Source organism: Gopherus flavomarginatus, chromosome 5 (assembly GCF_025201925.1).
Source record: "Gopherus flavomarginatus isolate rGopFla2 chromosome 5, rGopFla2.mat.asm, whole genome shotgun sequence".
Taxonomy (NCBI): domain Eukaryota; kingdom Metazoa; phylum Chordata; order Testudines; family Testudinidae; genus Gopherus; species Gopherus flavomarginatus.
The window spans coordinates 88,362,389-88,382,921 of NC_066621.1; the positions used below are offsets into that span (position 1 = coordinate 88,362,389).

The window sequence follows — 20,533 nt, forward strand, 5'->3', positions numbered from 1 at the left end:
TTGCTCTATGAAATGGCATCCTTCATACAGCGTGACCTTGCACGCACCATATGTATGAGGTCACACTTTGCAGAGGACTCCATTTTGTAGAGCAAAATGGCATCCTTCATGCGGCGTGACCTCAGACATAGTGTGTAGTACAAGTACAGCTGCTGACAGAAGATTTTATCTGACAGCAGCTATGCATGAACACTTTTCATGCCAGCAACTTGACTTCCCCCCTATCATCCCTTTACGTTCCATCTTTAAATGATTTTATATGCATATGGGCCAAGTGTTATGTCCATATCTAACCCCATCAACTGCACAGCACATAAACTTCATTATAACTTGAGTAACAAACTTAAATGATTCTAAATCCATTTTTAAAAGCTGCACATTGCAGCAGATTTATTCAGGATCCACCAATTTTTGTGTAGATAATGTCTATAAATATATTGGTCAACAATAAAAAAAAATAAGATTGTCACTAACAGTTTAGTCCAAGCCCAGTTTCAAAGACTTCCTAATAAAACATTTCTGAAGAGAAACCCAACAAAAATACATAGAAAATTCAGACGGTAGACACTAACTACAGTAACTCCTCACTTAACGTTCCTGAAAAATGCAACTTTAAGTGAAACGATGTTAAGCGAATCCAATTTCCCCATAAGAATTGATGTAAATGAGGTAGTTAGGTTCCAGGGAAATGTTTTTCACGAGACAAAAGACTATATTTTTTTATATGTGTGTGTATATATATGTGTGTGTGTGTATGTGTATATATGTGTGTGTGAATACACATGCACACACACAGACACACAAAGTTTTAAAGAAACAATTTAATACTGGTACACAGTGGTGATGATTGTGAAGCTTAGTTGAGGTGGAGGAGTCAGAGGGTAGGATATTTCCCTTACTGTTAAATGATGAACTAGTAATTGGCCGAGCCCTCAAGGGTTAACTCTCTCACTCTGCAAGGCAGCAGGAATGGAGGGAGATATGTGCATTTCCCTTAAGTACACTGCCTTGTTAATTAGATCAGCTTGCTGAGACCGCAGCTCTGGTGTGTGTCCCCTGCTCTATGGAAGATGGGGTAAGTGGGGTGCAGGAGCAGGGGAGAGGGGGGCACCCTATCATTAGCCCCTCTTCCTTCCCTCCCGCCCCTCCCTGGCACAGCAAGCAGGAGCTCGGGGAGCAGCTCCAAGGCAGAGGGCAGGAGCAGCACATGGCAGTGGGGGGAGGGACACAGCTGAACTGCAGGCAGCTGCTGCACAGGGAACTTACGGGAGCGGGGAGCTGATAAGGGGCTGCTGGTCCACCCTGGTTCCAAGCCCCCACCAGCTAGCTGCAACGGGCTGCTCTTCCTGCAAGCAATGGACAAAGCAAGCAGCTGCCAAATGACATTAGAAGGGAGCATTACACAACTTTAAACGAGCATGTTCCTTAACTGATCAGCAACGTAACAACGTTAACCGGGATGACTTTAAGTGAGGAGTTACTGTATATGTAAGATGCTAAAGCTAATTCTTAACAACATTCTTAACACTGTGCTGTGTTCATGTGATTGAATTTAGAGCCTTCCACTCTGTTGAGTTAAGGCTTCAAAGAGGGAATAATAGTTTTTTTTGTTGTTACTTAAGTAGAACTGTGATGAGATTCATATGGAAGGTGACAGCTGCTCATTCAGCTCACAGAAAGCCTTATCAGATGGAATATATTTTGGCTGTATTTCTAACCAAAAAAACCCTAAAACCCTAAAACTGAATCAAAACCTAGATTCATGCAATATTAATGTCCTTCTTATGGAAATCCAAAGCAGCATACCATAAGAAAACTTGCAGCGAAAGTATTCCAAGGTGCTGTACTTACAAATATGGAGGAAGTGAATAGAGTGCTAACTGAAGCATTTAACTGAGTAGAGCTCTCAACCAATGGTCAACTGTCAGGAAGTGAAACAGCATGGCTAAATGACAATATTCAAGAGGTTATTTGAGCCAAATTGATATCCTTCATCCTTAAACAAAGTCAGTAGAAAAGAGCATAAACTGCAGCTTATTACAGATAAGAATTAAATTAAGAGGACTAAAATGGAATTTGAAAAGCCAATAGCCAAAGAGAATAAAAACAAATAACAAGAAAGTTCTCTAAGTATACAAGAATAAATCTTTGAGAGGATCAGTAAGTCCTCTGGGCTACCAGTGAATAAAATAAGCAGTTAAGAAAGATAACGGCATTACAGAGTAGCAAAATCATATTTTACTTAAGTACCAGGTAAGTTGGTTGAAACAATAATTTAAAGATAGCATTATTGTCAAGATTTCTTTCCCCTACTTTGAACTTTAGAGTACAAATGTGGGGACCTGCATGAACACTTCTAAGCTTAATTGCCAGCTTAGATCTGGTAACACTGCCACCACCCAGAATTTCAGTGTCTGGGGCACTTTCTGTCCCCCCAAAACTTTCCCCTCCCTCAGTTCCCTTGAGAGGCTTCACCAGTTCCCTGGTGAACACAGATCCAAATCCCTTGAATCTTAAAATAGGGAGGAATTAACCATCCCCCCTCTTTTCCCCCCACCAATCCCTGGTGAGTCCAGATCCAATCCCCTTGGATCTTAAAACAAGGAAAAATCAATCAGGTTCTTAAAAAAGAAAGCTTTTAATTAAAGAAAGAAAGATAAAAATCATCTCTGTAAAATCAGGATGGAAAATGCTTTACAGGGTAATGAGATTCCTATAGACCAGAGGGCCCCCCCCCAGCCTTAGGTTCAAAGTTACAGCAAACAGAGGTAAAAATCCTTCCAGCAAAAAGAAACATTTACAAGTTGAGAAAACAAACATAAGACTAACACGCCATGCCTGGCTAATTACTTACAAGTTTGAAACATGAGAGACTGATTCAGAAAGATTTGAAGAGCCTGGATGTACATCTGGTCCCTCTCAGTCCCGAGAGCGAACAACGAACAAAACAAAAAGCACAAACAGACTTCCCTCCACCAAGATTTGAAAGTATCTTGTCCCCCCTTGGTCCTCTGGTCAGGTGTCAGCCAAGTTTACTGAACTTCTTAACACTTTACAGGTAAAAAAAGACATTAACCCTTAACTATCTGTTTATGACAATTATAAAACACATAGCTTATCATAATATGATCTAAAGTGACCAGAATTTTTTCTGCAAATGAAAACTATGCCTCACTAATGCCTTATAATTATTTGGACAAATCACCAAAATATGAAAAAAGAAGAGTCAGTTGACATAATATACATGGATTCTCAAAGCTTTTGGCTAAGTCCCTTACAAGAGAAAACCAAGTAGTCATGTGGTAAGAGGCAAAGTTCTGTCATGGATTAGAAGCTGGCTAGGATACAGAAAACAAAGGTAAGAATAAATTAGCAATTTTCGTCATGGCAAAAAGTTAAGAGTTAGGCACCACAAGGTTCTGTACTAGGACTGTTTTTTTTTTAAAATGAGTATATTAATGCTGTTGAGAAGGAAATAAGCAGTGAGGTAGCAACATTTCAAATGACACACAATTATTTAGGTTAACCCAGACTGTAAAGAACTTCAAATACATAACAAAGCTAGATAAATGGGCAATTAAATGGCTGATGAAACAGTATTTTTAAACACAAAATAATGCACACTGAAAGGTAAAATTTGACCTATGCATACAACTAACTGGATTTCTAAATTAACTGTAACAACTCAGGAGGAAGACAGTGTAACTATGGACAAGACGTCTGCTCAATGTGAAGCAACAGTCAAAAAAGTAAAATGTTCACATTCGTAAAGAACAGAATAAAAAATAATACTGAAAATGTTCAAAAACCTTCATGTAAATCAATGTAAATCCTCACCTGCAATACGATGTTTGGTATTTTATCCCAAAATAAGTAAGTATATACTTATGTATATAGCCACTATCAGAGACAGGAAGCTGGAACTGAATTGATGTGGTCTGATTTTTTTTTATGGCAATTCTTGTTCCTATCTGCTCTCAGTGCATATAGTTCCAACAGTGGAACCCAAATAATGTTTTCTCTTGACCCTCTGCTTGGAGTATGTCCTCATGCTCGGAGCACTATATTCATGTTTAGGGTTAAAAGTTTCAGTTCATGGCTCTTTTTGTGAAAAGACTGTATGGAGTGGAAATGGAGCTACGTACTTGAAGCACCTGAGTAATCCAACTGAGTTCAGTGAGACTACTGATGCTCTTAAAGTTAAGCATATGCTAAGTACCTTACTGAATTAGTGTTGGCCTGTGTGATATCATCTTTAAATATTCCATTCCTGGATCTTCGGGCAACTTCTGCCTGATTCGCTTGTCATGGATAAGCCACCCATTGTCTTCATCAAGAATAATGGAGCATATGCTATCCAACTTTTAGGACAGTATACAATATTTTTCACTGAATTTTTTGCCAACACTATTGGCTAGAGTGCAAGAGTCACTTATCAAAATCCCTTCAATGCTGATCTCTCAGAATAGAGTCCCACCACTTGACACTGAACTGCCTTCTGGTGTATTATGCTGTAATCTGAACTGTTTCATCTATCTCTGAAATGGTTTATAAACTCCTCTGGGCAGAGGGAGTCTATCCCACTCTTTATATGTAATCAAGCGTATTGACAGTGCTTTTTTTAATGTCCAAATTGCAATCAAAGTATCAAAACATCATGGGTTATTTCTAGTGCCTTCTCTGTGGAGTTATGTTGCTTGTCCTAATAATCTAATAAAGTAATGAACACGTAGGATTTCTATTACAGGCATTCCCCTCCATATTAGGATGTGATATATTCAGTGTTGAGTAAATATTTATGAAAGTACACTGTTGTTGAAATGGTCATTTAGCCAATCTGTTAAGTTTTACCCAATAGTTGCTATCTATTAGGACAGGAATCATTGTTTCAGCTTTTTTCCGTGGTTTTCCTCACACACATTCAAAAATCAGATTTTTTTTCATACATTTCTTTTTAATATAATGGGGGTCTTTTCGGCGAGATGCTGAGCAACTATTACTTCTATTGATGCCAACGGCCCATTCAGATACTAAACACCTGTCAGAATCATGCTCTCACAAGGCATTACAGATTGCAAATAAAGTTTTATTTAGAGATTTCTTCTCTGTGGCATTTTCTTTCAAGGCTTGTGCAGAATTAATTGTATAATTTCCTGATTTTAGCTGGATCCTCTTAGATGATAACCCATTGATTTGCAAGCTTCTTTAAATATTAGTTTGGTTGCTTTAACATATTGTGATACTGTAATTTTTAACAATGCAATTTGTCAGTTATATTTTCTTTCAAATACAAATAATTCATTAATCATATCTGCTGATGTAAACTGGTACAACTCCATTGACTTCAGTTGGAGTTGCACCAGTTTATATCAGCAAACAATTTGGCTCAATCTTTCCAAAAGACTCTGGCTGCCCATTGGCTTGGCTGAGGTGTGAATTCTCTACTGTAGGACCCATCTTGGGACTCTTGCTCCCCACACAATTCAGGACCAGTGGCATTCTCAGCAGATTTAACTCTACATGGCACAAGAAGAACCTATTAATGGTTTCTGAGCACAGCATAGTGTAAGTACTGTATACAGAAAGTCAGCTGGGGTCTACATTGGAAATTGGCTGCTCCAATAGAAGCGATGGATAAAAATCCTATTCTCTAATATATCCTGCATCTCTGCATTGGGAAAGGTGGTCATTGCTGGTGGGGTCAGTGAGAGAAAACTCAGGATATGGTGTTTGAATCCTGTTTCTTCAATCAACTAAAATAAAATCACACTTTACATAGAATTACATGAAAGTTATTGAAACCAATCTGTTGAAAATGAACAAGAGGTCAGTTTTCGGATTTGTAACAAAAATTGCCTATTGGACATTACTTCACACACTATTGGTTTTCTCCTGACTAGTGCTGGAGAACCAGTTTCAAGTCTCTTGTTCTCAATGGCAAAAGGAGGTGGGATTGATAGCACCATTTTTGGAAGATTGACTAATACTGACAGCTCCAATACTCAGTCCTCAGCCAGAAGGATGGTTTGCTGCGTTATGATCTCTTCAGGGTGGAAGGGATCTTTAGGACTCCAAGTTGGATACTGAGGATCTCCTTGGAAAATACAGAAATTTTGACTTTCACTTATGGGGAAAATCTGTGCCACTGCAGTGCAGTAGAAAATGTCCCCTGCCCGGAGATTCCCTTTGCTTCCTTGCAGAAAATGTTTTTTCTGGGGAAGCAAAGAGAAACTGCACCGGTGGTCACTCAGCCCTCCTGGCAGTTCAGATGTTCTGTTCAGGCAGCCAAGGGAGAGAGAAATCACTTGCAGGAGGGGGGTTTGTGGATGCCCTGGGGCACCCAAGGACATTGGTCCCAGCTTGGGGGAAGGGAGGAGGATGGAGATGGAGTTCTCCCTCCCCCTCTCCCTTCCTCTTCCCTTCCCTGCACAAAGCAGCCAGGGCTGGGTCAGATCAACCCCCAGAAACTTCACCTGTCTGCAGGAAGCTCTGGGGGAGGGGAGGACTAGGTGTGAGAGGGTCTAGGTGCGGGGGGGGCCGTGTTAGGCTCGGTGAGGGATCAAGGTTCAGGAATAATAGCAATAACGTCTATGAGATGTAGAACTTTAATTAGAAGCTGGTTGGTTAAGGTGACCTTCACAAGGAATGTCAGATATACTTGCAGCACCCTCCACATTCTTGTTAAGCTAGAATGCAGATAAATTCTTAGTTCCTGAAAGCACAAGTTCCAAGACAGGGAATCCTGTGCAAATGATATCCTTGAATATTTTTTTTTAAACTTAGAATGCTGTATGGAACATTGGACAAATCCAATTATCACTTCACATGTGTTACAGTCTAACATGTAACATACCATAATATAAATTATTTTCCTGATATAGAGCAGTACTTTTTTGAAAGAGACAATGCACATAACCAACTGCAAAACTAAAATTTAATAAATGAGGTCATTATTATTTCAGTAGTCAGTTTTCAAAATGCAATCTTTTTTTAATGGTGTATGTGTTATGTCATTTTAGGTTTTTCAAAGGCTAGGCAAAATACATAAGCCAATTAATTCAGAATCATAGCTCTTTGCCTGAAACATTCCTCCATGAAATCATCAGAACAACTTGAAGAAAAATAAAATGGAGGAATGTGCAGTACTGGTATCCTGTTGATAACATTCTACTTTAAATTTATCTCTTCCATCATCGTAGGCAATGAAAGAGACACTAGCTGTTGGTTTTCATTCAATTTTTAAAAAATCATTTGTCAGATAGACTCAGAAAAACAAAATGATGTAACGAGGGAGAAGATTCTCCTCTGTGTGAGGAACAGATAGACACTGAAGCAAGTGGCAGTTCTGTCCACATTGCTTAGCTGGGCATCAATATTGGTTGTACACAAGCACATCCCGTTGTCCACACATCCCTTTTTCAGTATGTGACATTTAGCACTACCATTTCAGGGGTGGTATCACAGAGTCCAGTGTGTCATAGGAGATGCTCTCGCATGTTGCTGGTACTATATGCCACCTTCATGCATTTGGCAGCTGCAGCTCCCACTCATCTCTCCATTCTGCCAAACAACACTGGAGACACACAGCAAATATATGATGATGTGGGTCTGCTACTGCTTGCTGGACAAATGTTCATGCAGTACATTACTGGATACAGGATGGAATTGGTCCAGAAAACTTTGAGATGATGAAGGTGGCTGATTCAGAGATGGAATGAAAATCCACTGTGGTCCCAAGGAACAGATGAGTCAAGTGCTGAGATTACAATGGTATGCCCATGGGTTGACCACCGTTTCTGGTCCCTGAGAACCACTATGGTGTGGTGGGACCACATAATCTTGGAAACCTGGGATGATGACTAGTGGGTACAGAACTTCAGCGTGAGGAAGCAGGCCTTCATCAAGATGTGTGAGAAGCTTGCACCAACCCTTCAGCACCAGACCACTCCCATTTCAGAAATCCAGATGCGTGTTATGAATTTTTTTTTGTTTGGCTGAAGAGTACTCCTTGGGCCTACTCGGAAGCCCACTTTGTAAATACTGAAAAATAAAACCCAAATGAGAAATGAAAAACTCTCTGGAGTGGGACTGATTTACTCCAGGCCCCCACTGCCAGAAAGGGAAACGCTGAGCCCCTGAAGCGAGGGAGATGCCTAACCACAATACATACATTGAACAGAAAGATGGGGAGGGGAGAGGTCAAATTCCCTGGGAAGTGAGTAGACGTTAATGATTGTGGACACATCTTTTAGCCCTTCTTCTTCTGATCTTATCTCTGAAGTGCTACTTCTGCACTACTACCAGAATGGGTTCTCTGATGGCATCTTTGTCTCAAGAGTCATTTCTGACCTCTCAGAGAAGACTGATAGGAAATGTTATAGAGAAAGCTCAGTAGCAGTGGTGATGAAATGTGAGCGGGGTATTGTACTCAACTGCCAGTACACCAGAAAGCCATAATCTGAAAACTAGTGTGTTTCCAGGTGCAATTCACTGCTCTGCAGAGTACCTGTATAAGGCTGCACTATTATTAAAATGCGCTTCAGCACTGTTTTGAGGACAACACTCTTTTGTTAGGCTCCTAACCTCAATAGAGATTGAAGCATGAGGTTTCATAGCCTTTTAAAACTTTACTATTATAATGACAGTGAGTTTCGCGGTCTAATTTTGGGTTATGAGAAAAAGTATTTCCTTCTATAAGTTTTCCATTTGCCACCTTTCAATCTTATTTAATGTCCCCTTGTTCTTGTATTTTGAGATCCATCTGCTCAATATCATTCAAAATTCAATGTTTTGTATATTTTATAATAGTGAACTGTTATTGCTCTTTTCTCTAAAGTAAACATATCAGTCTTTTCAGTCTCTCTTCACATAAGAGCTCGTTTTTCAACCCCATTTACTTCTGCAAAATCCTTTTAAAGGTGGGGTGACCAGTACTGAACACAGTGTTCCAGGTGAGGGTGAAACACTGATTTATAATAACATCAAACTGGCATAAGGTATATGAGTATAAGCCCAGTTATAGTGATATAACTGCATCTACCCTGGGACAATTTGCTAGTTTAGCTAAACCAGAATAACTGTACTGGCAAAACCCTCCTACGGTAGCAAGTCATAAGTTACCATTCTATTTTCAATTATCAGTTCAATAACTTGATCAGATATAAGTTAAATGTATTCTATACAGTATGAGACTCGTATCCTAAGAAGATACAGGTTCATCTCTAAAAGTCAAGAGTAATAATTATATGCAGCTACATAACTTGTAGGCTTCTTTCCAGAAAACATAGTTTTAAATTGCCTCACCTTAACCACCCAGCTCCTAATTAAAGTTCTATATCTCATAGAGGTTATTGCTGTTATTTCTGAACCTTGACTGCCAGCTTTGATGTACTGTACAGAACCAGTGAAAAAATTCTTGCAGCTTGTTTTTAATCATAAATGTCATGTTTCATGGGCTTTGTTTTACAAGTGTACTGAAATGAATTTTACATACAGACAGAGCAGTTGCAACCACGTGAATTTTCTAATTGCCCCTTTTACTGAATAAGACACAGGTTCATTATTCTTACTTACACCAAATAGATTTTGTCAGCCAATTAGCCTTCTTGATAGTTGACAACTATTCTCTGATCATTTTAACTTCAAACCTTTGTAGAATACTTTATTCTTAGTACAGAAAAATATTTTACCATGTTTGTTTCTGATGGTTTAAATTGAAAATATACTTATCCACTGAGCCACTCATAATGCATTCTTTCTTTAGTGATCCAGTAGTCAGCTCTCAGTGTGCTGCACTGGCATCCATTGCAGACAATGACAACATCTTTTTTGAGTTGTTCAACCCACTAGAAATGCATGTTTAGAAATTAAAATGTATAGTACTGTATTCTGATACTTCTAATTGTTTGATCATCATTGCTTATGTTCAGCATGTGAGATGAGCTCTGGGAGCAGCAGAAATATGGACATTTTTATTCTTTTTTGAAAATTTAGTCTAAGGGAATATTTAATGGAACTAGTTTTGTCCTAATAGTAGTGCCTGAGATCTAAAATATCTCTAGTTTTGCCATGGCATTTAGCTGTCAGTGGTGCAACCCATTGTGTGTACAAACCAATTCTGTTATAACTAATATTTAAAAGGCAAATTCATGCATATATTAACAATGTGAATTTGATTGTCTCCCTCTCTCCTACCTCTGTACAGCAACTAGCTCAACAGAGCCACAATCATGACTGGTGCTTTTGAGTTCGACTGTAATATAAACATTAAATAATAGTATATGGAAAAGTTTGATAAGTGACTTTCATTGAGAGCTGTCACCACATTGAAACACCGCATGCAATGTGGTTGCATTTTTCTGTCATCCAGTTCTTGCTGTGTGAAATAATGTTTTTGATTTATTTTTAAACACTCAACTTCATTCTGAGCATTCAGAATTGTAAGGCATGTCCAAGTAGACCTAGCTGCACAGTAGTGATATTTTAAGAGGGTTTATTGGTCTATTGCAGTGGTTCTCAAATTTTTTTTTTCATGGACCACTTGAAAATTGCCGATAGTCTTGGCAGACCACTTAATGATCTTTCCAAATGTTGTTTGTACCGTTTGCTAACTATTGTAAAGCACTTTGGATAAAAGCGCTATATAAAAAAAGCTTAATAATTTTTTTTTGTTCTACAAATGAAAGCACACAACTCATTTTAATATCAGTAGTCTTACCATTCTAATGTGATGGATGTACCCTCTCTTCCACACCGCAGCAACTCCCAAGCTGGGGCTGGGGGAAGGAGGGAGGTCTCTCCCTCTCCCTCTCTCCCACACCGCAGCAGCTCCTGAGCTGGGGCTGGGAAGGAGTGAGGTCTCTCCCTCTCTCCCCCACCACAGCAACCACAAAGGCTGGGAAGGAGGGTCATCTCTCTCTGGCGGCCGCATCCCTGGAGCTGGGGAAAGTGAGCTCTTTCTCTGGCTGCTGCAGGCCTGCATATCCCAAATTCCCCCCATCCCCTCTTCTCACCCCACTTCCCCCTCCCACTTACACCATATTCCCCCCAAGGCCACCACCTCACCTTACAGGTGCATCTTCTCCAGAGTCCAGGCACCTAATTAATGGAGCCACGCCTGCACGGCTCCACTAATTAGGTATGTGACCTTTGTTCTCTTGTGTGTGGTCACCCAGGCGCGCACCTTAGTGGGAACTATCCGTGGCCCACCTGAATGGAGCTCGCAGACCACCACAGTTTGAGAACCTCTGGTCTATTGTATATATAATCCACCTAATAACAATGAAGAGGCATTCTAGTGGCATAGGTTGTTAAAAACACAAAAATGGCATAATATTAATCCATTACTATAAATAAAGTTTCAACAAAAACCTCATTGTTAAGTTGAAAATGCTGTTCTGGAGATCCATCTGGAATGTTATGTATTCTCGTATATCCAGGGCCGGCTCCAGGCACCAGCCCAGCAAGCGGGTCCTTGGGGCGGCCCAGGGAGAGGGGCGGCACATCTGGCTCTTTGGCGGCAATTCGGCGGCGGGTCCCTCGGTCCTTCTTGGACTGAAGCGGCAGTGGTAGAGCTGCAGATTGTGATTGCGGTTGCTTTTTTTTTTCTCCTTTTTGCTGCTTGGGTCGGCAAAAACCCTGGAGCCAACCCTGCGTATAGCTCATATTTAGATTGTTATTGAACTGAAACACTTGGTTCATCCTATTTGTATTCTGGTACAGGTGAGGCAAATGATAAGAATGTTCAGGTGGTGGAACTTCCCATCGTTGACAGCCTACACCCACGACCACCTTATTTGCCATTGGGTGTCCCAGAAGACCTGGCTGATAGACTAATTCGTGTCCATGGGGATCCTGCAGTGTGGTGGGTCTCGCAGTTTGTCAAATATTTGATTCGCCCACAACCATGGCTAGAAAAGGAAATCGAAGAAGCAACAAGGAAACTTGGTTTCAAACATCCAGTTATTGGGTAGGAAATTTATTTTGGTGTTAGCCTAGAAATTGTACATGTGTTATTGCACATTGTAAATGTTAACTATAAATAAATTTCCAAAATTTGATAGATACAAAACTAGACTCCACATATTTAGAAATCTCAAATCAATCATTTTACACTGTATTACAGTTGCTTACTTCTATGATGTTAGGTGCACAGCTGAGCATCAGTTATCTCCTACCTTCTTCAATGGCTATAGTGATCACATCTCATACAAATAGAATTTAAAGATAATATCTCCAATTCTCTGGTCTGGTTTATTAATATACAAATTATATGCCAATAATTTACAATCGAATCTATATTCCTATAATCTTCCCATTTATGTCTTCTACTTAGGTGTCCACAGCCCTTCTGCTAGGGCCTGCAAATACTTTTCCCCTCCATTTTATCAGGGTTCACAACATTTCTTTTACCCCTTGACTACAGATGTCCTTTACAGCCTTCTCACTAGGGTCTGAATAGTCTTCTTTGCTCCTCTTGGCTCTAGGGGTCCTCACCAATTGAAGGCAAACCCTGGCCTGCTCATTGTCTTCTGACCCTAGGTCACTCAAGCTCCTTCCTCAGGCCCTTGCCAAGAGAGACCTAAAAACCACACCTATTTTCCTTCAGGTCTTCCAGGAGAGAGACTCCATATCTTTCTCCCATTGATACCATAGCTCGACTTTTATAACCTGCTTCATCTCCGAGGAGGCTTTGGTTTCAGCAGACTTCCTGGAGACTAGAAGTACCAGAAAGTCTGCTCTTAAAGGGTTATGGCCCTGTAGCAGGTGTGCTAGGATGCACCTGACCCTAAAGGACAAGCATGTTCTGTTACACCTATGCTAATAGCTGAAATTTCTCCTTGCCCGTGCATTGCTCTTTCTAGATTTTCCCATCAGACTTGACATGCAGACTGCATAGCCAGCTTCCAGGAAATCTGTAAATACATGATCTTTTTTAAAATATTGAGCAAGAAAAGAAATATTGTCTGTTGTGGAGTAAACTAACTAGTCCATATGAGGGCAGTGAATGTACCTTTTCATGCCACACCTGTTGGTTTTAATCTCCTTGAATTCCTGAACAGTATCTGAAGCCATTTGTTTGTCATGATATAGCTCACTTGTTTGGAATATAATGTCCATAGATTTTTAATGGAAGTCCATCTTTACCCTGATATAACGTGATCCTCAGTAGACAAAAAATCTCACTGTGTTATAGGTTGGACTGCGTTATATCAAACTTGCTTTGCCCCCCATTCCTTGTTCCCTGACCGCCCCCTCCAGAGATCCCCATCCCTAATCACCCCCAGGACCCCACCCCCTACCTAACCTCCCTATCCCCTGACTGCTTCGACCCCTATTCACCCCTCCCCACCCCCTGATGGGCACTCACCAGCAGCGGCAGAAGTGGAGCAGCCTGGCCCTAGTCCACACCCTGCCAGCTCCCAGCCACAGTGCTCTGCTTCCCGCCGTCGGTGAGTGCAGAGAGGTTGGGGAAAGGATGCCCTCTTGCACTCACCTGTGGTGGGAAGCGGAGCAATGCGGCCTCAGCCTGCTCCCCTTTCCTTGCTCTGGCCCCAACCATGTCGCTTTCCCCTGCACTCACTTGTGGCAGGAAGCGGAGCACCACGGCTGGGAGCTGGCAGAGTGGAGCTGGCTGGGGCTGGGCTGCTCCGCTTCCTGCCACTGGTGAGTGTGGGGAGGTTGGGGAAAGGGCGCCCTCCGCACTCACTGGTGGTGGGAAGCAGAGCAACGTGGCCCCAGCCCACTCCACTCTGCCACCTCCCAGCCATGGTGCTCCACTTCCCGCCGCAGGTGAGTGCAGGGAGGTTGGGGAAAGGATTTCCCCGCGTACTCACCTGCAGCGGGAAGTGGAGCGCTGCGGCTGGGAGCTGGCGGAGTGGAGCAGGCTGAGGCCAGGCTGCTCCTCTTCTGCCACTGCTGGTGAGTGCGGGGGGGGATCCCTTCCCCCAAGCCCTCTCCCCTGAGCGATACGGCTGGGGCCAGGGCAAGGGAAGCAGAGCAGGCTGCTCCCGGCCCCCTGCTAATCCCACTGGCCACTCTGGGACTGCGGGGCCCCCAAAAGTGCCCTCCCACAGCTCCTGCCCCCCAGACCATGGGGGGGAGCCCCAGACCTCCCCCGAGACACTCTGCCCCTTATCAAACCCCTCAGCCCCGGCCTGGCCCGACATCCTTAACACGCTTCTCAGAACAGCGTGTCAGAGCTTTACCGTGTTGTATGTGAACCCACTTTCTATCTGACAAATTCTAAACAGTGTTAAAATTGATGCAGTTCTGATGAGGACAAATAAGGTTCCATTTAAAACCCAAAAGAGAAATGCTTGGAGCACTATACAGAAAATTGGAATTACTTGGCAGTGTTTTGACTTAGTAAAAGGTAGGAGGAGACAAGTATATCTTAAAAATACACTTCCTTTGCAGGCCAGAGAAAATTAATACTGTTAGTCCTGACAGCTCATATGTAGTTTTCCTGAAGAAATTTAAATTTTACACTGTGGCAACTAAATAAAACCTGCCAGGTGTATGTAGAAAAGAACAAAGGAAGGTCAGCCTCAGCCTACTGAGTAGCAGAGACTTTGCAGAAGATTCCACTCTGACAGATGTGGAGCATATTAGCATTTGGCCTCCAAAAATAATAATTATATTCTGTTTTCAAGGGCAGGATGGAAGTTACCTCCCATGGTGCTACATAACAAATCTAGTATGTCCTGTGGTTCCTGGCATATTTCAGACTTTGCAATTAGTAATTTCACATTTGGAGAATATTTATCTGTAGACACTATTGATTTTTAATCCTTTTTCATTTTATTTATTGCTTCATTTTAAGGCTCATCTGAACACTATAATGGGGCAAAAATGTTTATTCTAAGATAAAATCTAAATTTCAATTGCCAAACTATTATAAAAAATATAAAACATTTACAAGTTGAATCCCAACGGTCTGCCTTTCTTTTCAGTGTTCATGTCCGAAGGACAGACAAAGTGGGAACAGAGGCAGCATTTCATCCCATTGAAGAGTACATGGTACATGTTGAAGAACGTTTCCAGCTTCTTGCCCGCAGAATGCATATAGACAAAAAACGAGTTTATTTGGCTACGGATGACCCTTCGCTACTACAAGAGGCAAAATCGAAGTAAGATGAATTACATTTGCAGTACATAGATGTGCAGTGGAAGTGTTTATGTCAGTTAGGAAGAGCCCTACAATTCCTGACCTTTGTGGGTACAATTCTTAATGTAGGTATTTCAACTTAGTATCTGTGGTTTAATTTATAGTTGGGATTACAGTTCAGCTTTCACTATTGCCCTTCTTGTAATTTGCTGGTCATTTTCTCAGAAATTCTTTAGATGAGGCTGATTCTTTCCATGTTTGGCCTCAGCTCATCGGTAAGACTTTGTAAATTGAGTATAATCTCTTCGGCCAATATAATTTATATTTTTAGTATTGTAAAGCAGAAAAAGAGGATGAAAATATTTAAAAATAAATAGAATCTTGAGCACTTTATGCTTTTTTTTTTTTAATTTTCAACTTCTATTGCTTTACACAAACTGTTTCTCTCTTTTTTAATTTTAATTTCCTCAGCACATCTGGAGAATTTCCACAGCACTTCACTCTTGCTTCCTTACTCCTGCTACATAAACTTAAAACTTTTTTTTTTGCTATGTAATGGCTGTAGTTTGTCTTGCAAAAACATCAGCATTAGAAACTTCTAAATCCGTTAAACCACTCTGTTCCAACACATTGAAGCTTGAATTAGTCCCTCAACTATGCTGTAGTTTGTCACATCCAAGATAATGGTCTCCGAAGGAAGAAAATATTTTAAAAAGTATCCCCTCCCCCCAAAATAAATAAAACCCTCTGTTTCTGAATGCCGTGTGAGGAGATGTATAATGAAGTTTAAATGAACTACCAGAAACTGATAACTGTGAGCGGGGAAGAAATAATGCTTACAGATAATTCAATATGAAGAAAGCTTTGAGATGCCAGTTTTAATTATTTTGCTTGATTTTCACAATCTGGTCCTTTGGCCTTACAGTGAAGAGGAGTGGTTGATAAAGAGACCTAAGGAATCCTGTATTATATTCTGATTCTTTTAACTAGCCAGAATATGACCTAGATTGAATTGAAGAGGTGACAAAATACTCTAAGGTGATTCAAAATCAAATTCATGAAATGGAGGTTGACCAGATTCAGAAACATCTAGAAGCCTGGGGTTCTGGAACAGATGGAGACAGAAAAAAATGAGAGGTTCTCTTCTGAATAAACTTATGTAAATACAAGGGGCTAGAAGATTCCACTGTGTGCAGTGAAGCTCAAGTTAACCAGAAATTTAAATAGATTTAAAGTATGAAATGCCGTCTTTCTGTTTAAAGTCACAATTCTCTGTGGTATATAGAGCTTACAGTGGTGGAGTTGAACATGGTAGGATTTCTGGGAACATTTACAGAAATTCACAAGTGTTCCTTTGAAAATCAACAAGTTATTTGGAATCTCTTCCACTTGAACGCACCTTCTTAAAAAGTGTCGATCCTGCTGTGAAAGAGTAAATGGGTTCTAAATCTCTGAAATAGGTGGCAGGTTACCCTATGCTGACAAAAGTGAGCTGACTCTGTAGAAAGATAGGATCTAGAACAGTGATTCTCAAAACCAGTCTGCCGCTTGTTCAGGGAAAAACCCCCAGCAGGCTGGGCCAGTTTGTTTACCTGCCACATCTGCAGGTTTGGCTGAGCGCAGCTCCCACTGGCCGCAGTTCGCCAATGGGGTTGCGGGAAGTGGCACGGGCTGAGGAATGTGCTGGCTGCCCTTCCTGCAGCTCCCATTGGCCTGGAGCAGCGAACTGTGGCCAGTGGAAGCTGCGATCGGCCAAACCTGTGGACATGGCAGGTAAACAAACCGGCCCAGCCTGCTGGGGGCTTTCCCTGAACAAGCGGCGGAAAGGCTTTGAGAATCACTGATCTAGGATATGGCCTAAGTAGTACTAAAGTAAGAACCCTGGGGAGAAGGCTTGAGCTGAACTTTTAAGTTATTGTTACATTTGTTTGTAACTAAAGCCAGTTCCCAGGAAATGAGGTGAGGTTTTGACTTTACATGGTATGTGGACTTAGTTCTAGAATAGATTGAGGAAAGTCACCTGTTCTTAGTGCTCCTGGTGACAAGAACTTGCAATTGGATGTGTCAGTATCATCATGTTATCGCCATAATATCATAGTAATGTATCACACAGAATGTATGTTCAACTACAGGATATTCAACTTTCCACAGTTCTTTTTCAAGATGCCCTTGTTATGCTGTATAAGAAAGGATTGATCATTACAGTTATCTGGATTCTCAAAAGTGATTTTGTGAGATTTGGCTTTTTATAAGTACCACAAAAGTGTGATGATGTACTATATACATCAAAAAAGTTCAGATAACAGAGAAATTGTATTCTTTTTTTTCCTGACAAATAAAATTAAAAATTATTGCTCTTGCTATTTTTCTGTATAAAAGCATGCTGGCAAGCTAAACTTGCATTAGGAAAACAAATAAAATATATTTTAAACAATAATAGTATTATCTAGGTTTGTCAAGTGATTAAAAAATTAATTGCAATTAATCACGCTGTTAAACAATAATAGAATTCCATTTATTTACATATTTTTGAATGTTTTCTACATTTTCAAATATATTGATTTCAATTACAACACAGAATACAAAGTGTACAGTACTCACTTTATATTTATTTTCATTACAAGTATTTGCACTGTAAAAAACAAAATAAATAATATTTTTCAATTCACCTATTAAAAGTACTGTAGTGCAATCTTTTTATCATGGAAGTTAACTTACAAATGTAGAATTATGTACAAAAAAACTTGCATTCAAAAATAAAACAATGTACAACTTTAGAGCCTGCAAGTCCACTCAGTCCTACTTCTTGTTCAGCCTGTTGCTCAGACAAACAAGTTTGTTTACATTTACAGGAGATAATGCTTCCCACTTCTTGTTTACAATGTCACCTTAAAATGAGAACAGGTGTTCGCATGGCACTGGTGTAGCCGGCATTGCAAGATATTTACTTGCCAGATGCACTAAAGATTCATATGTCCCTTCATGCTTCAACCACTATTCCAGGGGACATGCGTCCATCCTGAGGACAGGTTCTGCTCAATAACAGTCCAAAGCAGTGCAGACCGATGCATGGTCATTTTCATTATCTGAGTCAGCTGCCACCAGCAGAAAGTTGATTTTCTTTTTTGGTGGTTCGGGTCCTGTAGTTTCCATATTGGAGTGTTGCTCTTTTAAGACTTTTGAAAGCATGACTTCTTCACATCTCGTCCCTTTCAGATTTTGGATGGCACTTCAGATTCTTAAACGTTGGGTCGAGTGCTGTAGCTATCTTTAGAAATCTCACATTGGTACCTTCTTTGCGTTTTGTCAGATCTGTAGTGAAAGTGTTCTTAAAACTAACAGCATGCTGGGTCATCATCTAAGACTGCTATAACATGAAATATATGGCAGAATCTGGGTAAAACAGAGCAGGGGACATACAATTCTCCCCCAAGGAGTTCAGTCACAAATTTAATTAATGTATTCTTTTTTTAACGAGTGTCATCAGCAGGGAAGCATGTCCTCTGAAATAGTGGCCAGAGCGTGAAGGGGCATACGAATGTTTAGCATATCTGGCACATAAATACCTTGCAATGCTGGCTGCAAAAGTGCCATGCAAATACCTATTCTCACTTTCTGGTGACATTGTAAATAAGAAGAGGGCAGCGTTATCTCCTATAAATGCAAACAGCTTGTTTGTCTTAGTGATTGGCTGAACAAGAAGTAGGACAAAGTTGACTTGTAGACTCTGAAGTTTTACCCTTCTTTTTTTTTTTTTTGCTATACAACTGCACTCAAAAACAAATCTATGTTTGTAAGTTGCAGTTTCACGGTAAAGAGGTTGCACTACAGTACTTGTAGGAGGTGAATTGAAAAATCCTATTTCTTTTGTTTATCATTTTTACTCTGCAAACATTTATAATTAAAAATAGTATACACTTTGGTTTCAATTACAACACAGAATAAAATATGTGAAAATGTATTAAATATTTTGGATGTTTTTCTAAATTTCAATTGGCAGTCTTTTAACAGTGAGATTAATCACAAATTAATTTTTTTAATCAATTGATTTTTTTGAGTTAATCACGTGAGTTAATTGCAATTTATCAACAGCCCTAGTATTATCATCTACTTTATTTTGAGCAGTAATGCAACATTGGCAGAAGCTATTGGCCACAATGGGGAAGACAAGAAGAAAAATATTGCTAGTTACAGCTCCTCTCTCTCTGACATAGATATGACCCCTATATCCTGTGACGCATGGCCCTGTCTAGTTCTCTTCGGTAACAGCAGCAGCATCTTCTCAAAATTGAGAGTTTCTTCCTTTTCTCATCTAACCTCTGCTTCCATGTTCTATGTATAACCAAGTCTACTTTAAAACTGAGTCATTAACTCTGGAGTGTTTTCCATTAATATATTCATTTTTATGTTGAAACAAATGTTTCCTTCAAGCCACAAAATTCTCATTAAATCTCCCCCGAAGCCAGATGCTTCAAAGTATTTAAGAGCAAATAAAACTCTCTTGTTTTGTGCAATCCCAGCTGTTGTCGTTAGACAAGGGGTTTTCCCTGTCTCAGTGGCCACAGCTAATTAATTTAAGAGAGAAAAGCCTACTTGTATATGACCTGTTTCACCTTTGAAGAAAATTACTCCAGTAGTTCTTGTGTTGTGAGGGTTTAAATTAGGCATATTCCCACCAAATAGGGCTTGATATTTAAGCGCCCTCCGATGTACAAAACAAAGTGTGTTTGAAGATTCTAACTTCAGTCATTATCCAAGCACTTGGAGCTAATCTCTCTTACTCTGAGCTGTGCTCAGCACAGGAGAAGGGAAGATACTCAGAGAGCCAGTTACAGCACCTTGATTCTGGACCAGTAGCTGCTCTGGCCCCAGTGTTAGGGTCTGCTCTAAATTATGAACTCTTGATACTGCAGGTACCATTAATTCATATAACTAGATTGTTAAGTATATGACTGAATTACTCATTATTTATTCTATTAGTATCATACTTAATACGTTACCCTGTAATTACTGTAAAATTATACATTTTGATAAATGCACTTAGTTAACCTGCCAATTATTGGATTTTTTTAACTATATGGGGTATGCTTCATAATTACACTGTAACTGTGGTTGAACAGTGCTGTAATTTAAATCACTTTGTTATAAAGTGCAACTGATTTTTTTCAGTTTCTACTCATTTGTTTATTTGATAGACACTATCACCAGTAAATTGATTTCCATATGGAATAGTCTAATTAAAAGCCCCCAAGAAAGTATTGTTGTAAATATGGGTAAAAGTATATTAAAATCAAGACACAGTGCCATACTATCTGTCTGTCTTAGGATTTCATCCTGATGCCCATTAGTGTAGTATCAGAGTGCCTTAACACATACAATCAATAGACATAACAAAGTCTCTAGTCGACCACATGAAGTCTCTGG

General features: G+C 40.2%; 1 protein-coding gene across 6 annotated transcripts in view; it reads left to right on the forward strand.

Annotated features, from left to right (window-relative positions):
- The window catches only part of FUT8 (fucosyltransferase 8), a 256,259-nt gene that overhangs the window by 226,326 nt on the left and 9,400 nt on the right, over positions 1-20,533 (forward strand). For all 6 annotated transcript variants that reach the window (XR_007774466.1, XM_050953517.1, XM_050953513.1 and 3 more), the window contains 2 exons: positions 11,722-11,968; positions 14,955-15,131. Coding sequence is in view for 5 of the 6 variants with exons in the window: in XM_050953517.1 (XP_050809474.1) it covers positions 11,722-11,968; positions 14,955-15,131 (424 nt within the window). In the remaining variant the exon portion in view is untranslated. The remainder of the gene's footprint in view (positions 1-11,721; positions 11,969-14,954; positions 15,132-20,533) is intronic.